Source organism: Trachypithecus francoisi, unplaced genomic scaffold (genome assembly GCF_009764315.1).
Source record: "Trachypithecus francoisi isolate TF-2019V2 unplaced genomic scaffold, Tfra_2.0 Contig00477, whole genome shotgun sequence".
Taxonomy (NCBI): Eukaryota; Metazoa; Chordata; class Mammalia; order Primates; family Cercopithecidae; genus Trachypithecus; species Trachypithecus francoisi.
This window is the reverse complement of record NW_022680665.1, coordinates 69315-75314: the sequence shown is the minus strand read 5'-3', so window position 1 is coordinate 75314 and position 6000 is coordinate 69315. Positions and strand designations below refer to the sequence as shown.

At 40.7% G+C, this 6000-nt stretch overlaps 1 gene segment (V, D, J or C); it reads right to left on the bottom strand.

Moving 5' to 3' along the window:
- Positions 1-1184: 1184 nt before the first annotated feature.
- LOC117084350 lies at positions 1185-1928 on the bottom strand. The segment is given in 2 exon segments: positions 1185-1606; positions 1768-1928. Coding segments are annotated over 2 exon segments (456 nt in total).
- Between the last annotated feature and the right edge of the window lie 4072 nt (positions 1929-6000).

The following is a 6000-nucleotide window of genomic DNA, read 5'->3' as shown; positions in this document are numbered from 1 at the left end:
TGATATGCATTCAAGTAGAAACAGAACTTCTAGTATTCATACAACTATTTTCTCTTTCAGTACAATATTCAATAAATTACATGAGGTATTCAACACTTTATTGTAAGATAAGCTTTGTGTAAGATAACGTTGACCAACAGTAAGCTAATGTAAGTGTTCTGAGCACATTTAGGATAGGATAGGCTGAGCTATAATATTCAGTGGATTAGATGTATTAAATGTATTTTCATGCGTGATATTGAAAAATCTATTATCTCACATGGTGTTTGACCACGGATATCTCTGCTTCTTTTTATTCTTAATATTAATCCTTAGCTTGAATTTATAGGAACTGTACATGTATCTGCATAGCGAAGTGGTCAGCAATGATTTGAGATGTTTTGCTGAAATATCTGGAGGTTATAAATCTGTCTTCTGTCAACCCATCTGTGTGTAGTTTAAAAAGCAAACTGCATGCAAAATGCAGCTAGTTCTTACCTCCCTCTTGTTTTACTTTGAACTGGAAACTCCTGGGTCTCATCACGCATATCTATAGCTTCTAGGTCACTAGGAATGTGTGCAGAGATTGTTTCAGCAATATGGGTCTGTCTTATCCAGGAATCTGCTATTTGCCATCAGCAGATGTACTACTTGACCCCAACAGGGCATCATCTTGGACTAGCAAAGCTGTGGGCTTTTTCTGTTTATTTCCTATGGAGTTCTACATGTTTAACTGGAAACACTGAAGAATTTTTTTCCACTCCTTGACTTTACTCAAGTCCACCCCCTTTGGCAGCAAGCTGCCAGTTTCATTTGCTATCCTCACACTGGTAAAACTCCAGTTCTGTAATTCATGTTGACTGAACTGGGAGTAGAAGGGTGCTGTCACAGGCAAAAGGTTACAGACTTTTTCTGTCCTAACTCAAAACACTAGTACTTTTGTTTTCTATAAAGAATATGCATCCTTAATTATTTTATGCTTTGCCAATTTTCAGAGTGCTGAAATAGTTTTGATATTTCAGCTTTAAAAGTGTGTTTGTTGTTGATTTTTGCACAGAAGGTTTATTAAACTCTTTGTGATGCCACAAACAGAGATGCCTTCTAAAATGCATTTAAATGAACAAAATAGCCACGCTGAAATAGAGTGATGCAATGGACTAACATAAGTAATTTTGGACTTGACAACTTGAACTCTAAAATGTCCAAATAGACCAGAGATGCTAAAACTGAGTGGCCACCCCACTAGCTGTCTGTAAAGGAAGCAGCTGGTGTAATCTAATAAACATTGATGGTCTTGTCAAGGTTTTTGTTTCATGTTGAATCACTGTGGGAGGCCAGTCATTATACTGCTGACAGTAATAAATTCCAACATCTTCAGGCTCCAGGCTGCTGATGGTGAGAGTGAAGTCTGTCCCAGACCCGCTGCCACTGAACCTGTCTGGGATGCCAGTGGCCCTGCTGGATGCACCATAGATGAGGAGCCTGGGAGCTTGCCTAGGTTTCTGCTGGTACCAGGCTAAGTTGCTGCCAACACTCTGACTGGCCCTGCAGGAGACGGTGGCTCTTTCTCCTGGAGACAAAGACAGGGTGGCTGGAGACTGCGTCATCACAATTTCTCCGGTGGTATCTGAAATTGGAAAGAAAACAGAAATGCACTCATATAATCAAGATCAAACCCACTGTCTTTGAGTAGAGCCAAAATTGTTGATCTACATTGAATTTTAATTATATTTCTATAGGTGTCAGGAGATTTCACTAATGTGCAAAACCACCTGATATTCCCCTCACCTGAGAGCCAGAGTAGGAGGAGAAAGAGAAGCTGTGCTTGGGCTTCCATGGTTCCCTCTGGGTCCTAACTGAGCAGTTCCTCCCCAGAGCTCTGATCCAGGCATTGATAAGGGCTCTGGAAGGTAGGGCAGCCGGGAGGGACATGCAAAGCAGCTGGGGTGGGAGCTGGGCTTCCAGCTGCAGGGACCACCTGCTTCTTCCTCTCTGCCCTGAGCATCCTGCACCTCCCTGGTTGTCAGGTCAAAAGAGTCTGTTGGCTCAGTCTGAGTGTAGAACTTCCCCCTTGTGCTCACAGAATTTCACTCCTGTGTCTTTCTTCTCCTTAATCACCTAAATCCACCCAGATGATGTTTGGCACAAGGCTGTTAAGAACAATATTAGAGGCCTTGTTTTCATTTCTCTCTTCCTATCCTCAATATGGCCAGTCATCTCCCTAAGTGCATTATTGGGTCTATTGAAATGAAGAGTCTGTTAAAACTTAATCTTCCAGATACACTTTTCATTTGCCTATTAGTAATGTTTTGTGAGGGTCTTGAAGCTTTCCATTAACCCAGACACACACCCTCTTTGAGTCAAAAGTGAAAAACTTCTGTTTACAGTCACATGTCCTGGCAGGCCCTGACATAGATGCTCCATGGCTTGCAGATTGCTTGAAATTGATCAAGTAACTTAACTTCCCTGTGTCTGAGTTTCCATATCTGTGTGACTGTGACAATAGTGGTACCTACCTTACAATGCTGTAGACAGTTTATAGAAAATAAGATAAAACATTTACAATAGTATTCAGGACATTATGTATGCGACAATTAATTTTGTTTTTATTGATTAAATATTCAGCACTACAGTCATCATTATCATAAATATACTTACTTAGCACAGAAAAGAATCTTCAATCTAGTCCAAGAATGTTTTATCCACAGCCAGATTTAATTCTAAGGCTTTTCCTTCACTAATTCTACACAACTCTTTAAATCCTAATGATTTGGTCTTAATCTGTGCTAAAGTACTCAGACCTTCAATCATTCTCACCCATCCCTCTCTAACTCATTACTTCTCATCATCCATTATCAAGATGTTACCCTATAAAAGGTTACCATGTACTGTTGCTGCCCTTCTTTCTTATGTAATCTTTGTAATCTTTATTTTTTTTTGTAACCTTGTTATCTTTTGTCTTATTCTTGCCTCAGGACAATAAGGATAAGTTACCATCATTACTTGTGGACTTGCTCCAATATAATTTTGTCAGGCTTGTTATCTTGAAAATGAAGACTATGTCTTGCAAAAGAAACATATTCATTGGGTCATTGTGTTATCAAATAAAATATTTTATCTACTGATGATCCAATAATTAATTTAGATTGACGTGAACAGATTTTTTTTTAATGACAAATAGGGGAAGATGATATAAGAGGAAAATACAATAACAACAGAAAACACAAGCTATTGTAACTCTTGCATATATGGATTTCTACATATATAATAGACATATGCTGGGTATATGTGTGCAGTGGTGATCCAAAAACTGAATGGTAACCGGCTTAAGGAATGCCTGTATTACACTGGATCTTGTCTGCTTTTGCAATTATGAACAGAAAGCTACAGTACTATTTGTAAGAGTATGAAACCTAGCTGCCTGAGATAGATGTAGAGGAGATTTACTGAGACAAAAGCCTTGGAAGTAGTAAACGTTTGTCCTATCATGTTACAGGTGTTGCTGTGGTTGTTGTTAGGAAATACAGTGGGAGTAAAAGTAAGTAGAAGATTTACAAGCTCTGGTCTTCCTCATACTCACAACCCCCTCTAGAGATGGGCAGATATTGGTACAGGAATCTCTGACACCTCTAAGGAAGTCTTTCTTGCTCTTTCCAGAATCTTTCCTGACAAGTATTGTTTTGAGCCACAGATTAGGTGGAACTAGGTGTAGAAGAAAGGACTAGAGCAAAGGAAAAAGTTTTTCAATCCCAGGTAGTAGTTGTAGGCACAGGGAAATGGAATTTTTCATAGATTTATGTCACACTTGTATCATGTTGGGGAGAGAGGCATCAAACCAGGTTCATTCTTGAAAGAAACATTGCATTATTTTAAAGAGAAGGAACTGTGAATTTCTAGTCAAATAGATGTTTAAAATTCCAAGCTTCAAAGCTACAATTTTTTTTTTTTTTTTTTTTTTAATGACAGTATCTTGCTCTGTCGCCCAGGCTGTAGTGTAGTGGTACGATCTTGGTTCACTGTAACTTCCATCTCCCTAGTTCAAGAAATTCTCCTGCCTCAGCTTCCCTACTTGGGAATCCCAAGCTACTTGCTGGGATTACAGGCATGTGCCACCACACCTGGCTAATAACAGGAGGCAGTAAAGGGCCACAAAAGAATGTACACAAGAGACGACTTTTCTTCTTTTTTACAGAATAAGTCAAAATGTAAAATAGTATTATAACGTACGGAATCATGTTTAAGACAAGTCTCTTGGTTTTCTAATTTGTGCTAAACCCAAGCAGTGTTGTGATAGAAAGAGTTTTTTCTTTAAGTTGCATTTGAATTTGCTCCAATAACCTAATAGACACCCTAGTGGCAGGTCCTCTGTGATGCTCACCATTGTTCCCAATTCTAACAAGTTCTACTGGAAACAGAAGTTTTTCTAAGTCCAACAAGAGGAAAAGTGACCGGGCCATCATTGTTTTCATCTCAGATTTCCACTTCCTGTATAGAAGGTGTACATATAGTTAGCAAGACATTCTGAAAGTGGAATGTAAGCATTTGTTAGTGAACAAAATATGACTAAAGCAGTATTTTTATTTTTTATTTTTAAATTGTTATTTATTATTATTATTTGAGACAGACTGTCCCTCTGTCACCCAGGCTGGAGTGCCATAGTGCAGTCTTGGCTCACTGCAACCTTCACCTCATGGGTTCCAGTGATTCTCGTGCCTCAGCCACCCAACCAAGTAGCTGGGATTATAGGCATGTGCCACTACGTCTAGCTCATTTGTTTGTATTTTTAGTAGAGACAGGGTTTTACCCTGTTGGCCAGGCTGGTCTTCCTGACCTCAAATGATCCGTCCACCTTGGCCTCCAAAAGTGCTGGGATTACAGGCATGAGCCACCGCACTGGGCTTTAAGCAATATTTTTATTAAGTAAAATGTAGAAGAAAAAGTGTAAATAAAGTGACAATAAGAAAACAATTATGGAAAATGATAACTTTAGGGCAGAAAATAAGAAAAGGCAAACCAAACCAAGATTCCTGTAGGTTGAGCCTCCAATGCACAATCCAAGGAGGAATGTCAAGGCTGAAAACTCTGGAGCATCTAGATACAGGCCTAAAATACCAAATGCTGAAAAGCCAGAGTACCCAAGTATTAGCCTAAGAGTGTCCCCACACCAAATGCCAGGAAATCCTGGAGTATCCAGGGACTGAACAATGCAGAAAATCCTGGAGCTTCAGTGGGGTGGCCAACAGTGAGCCCCAAAGGCCTGGTTGGGGCCATAGAACAATGTGACTCTGGCTTCTTAGAGTCAACAGAACAGAAGAATTCTTACATCCAAGTGTCCTGACTTAAACAATTGCACAAACCTAATTAGCAGTGAGCCAAAGTCAAAACTGCAAACCAAATATATATATCAGGGCAGAAAATAGGATAAATGGCTGATGGTTAAATAAAATGGCAATGGAGGAGAAATGACTAAGAGAAAGAGCAATGAGGATGTAGTCAGGTGTGCTATGGGGGACTTCAAATGGACTATCTAGCCAAAGGCCTTATTCCCTGGATCATCCGATATAGGACAAGTGGGCAGAGGGGACCCTTACAGGTATGCAGGAGCCAAAATGGTGCCAAGCAGTCTCTAACGTGGGGCCTGCGTGAAGATCTCTCCAGGGTCCCCAGCTTGGGTGCATTGGGCTCCCGTGGGGGAACTGGAGCACAGAGCGGCTGGCCTGCATGACACAGTGGCTCTGTGGCCACTTGCCCATCCCCAGGGCCCCACCGCCTGTCAGGAAAGATGATGGCTCTTAAAATAGCCTCTGGCCAGTGCTAACAGCTCTGCATTGCTAATGTTAGCAACTTTGTAGCTTCGATGACTGTAGCGCTGATCACTGTCTCGCCCTCTCTCACTGGTCTCTGTATTGCCACGTCTCCAATAGCTGTCTTGCCCATTGCTGATCACTGTGTCCTTCTTCTCATAAAGTGCCATCTCGTGCTGTGTCTTGCTGTCTTGCTTCTCCGCTGTTTCTGCCATCT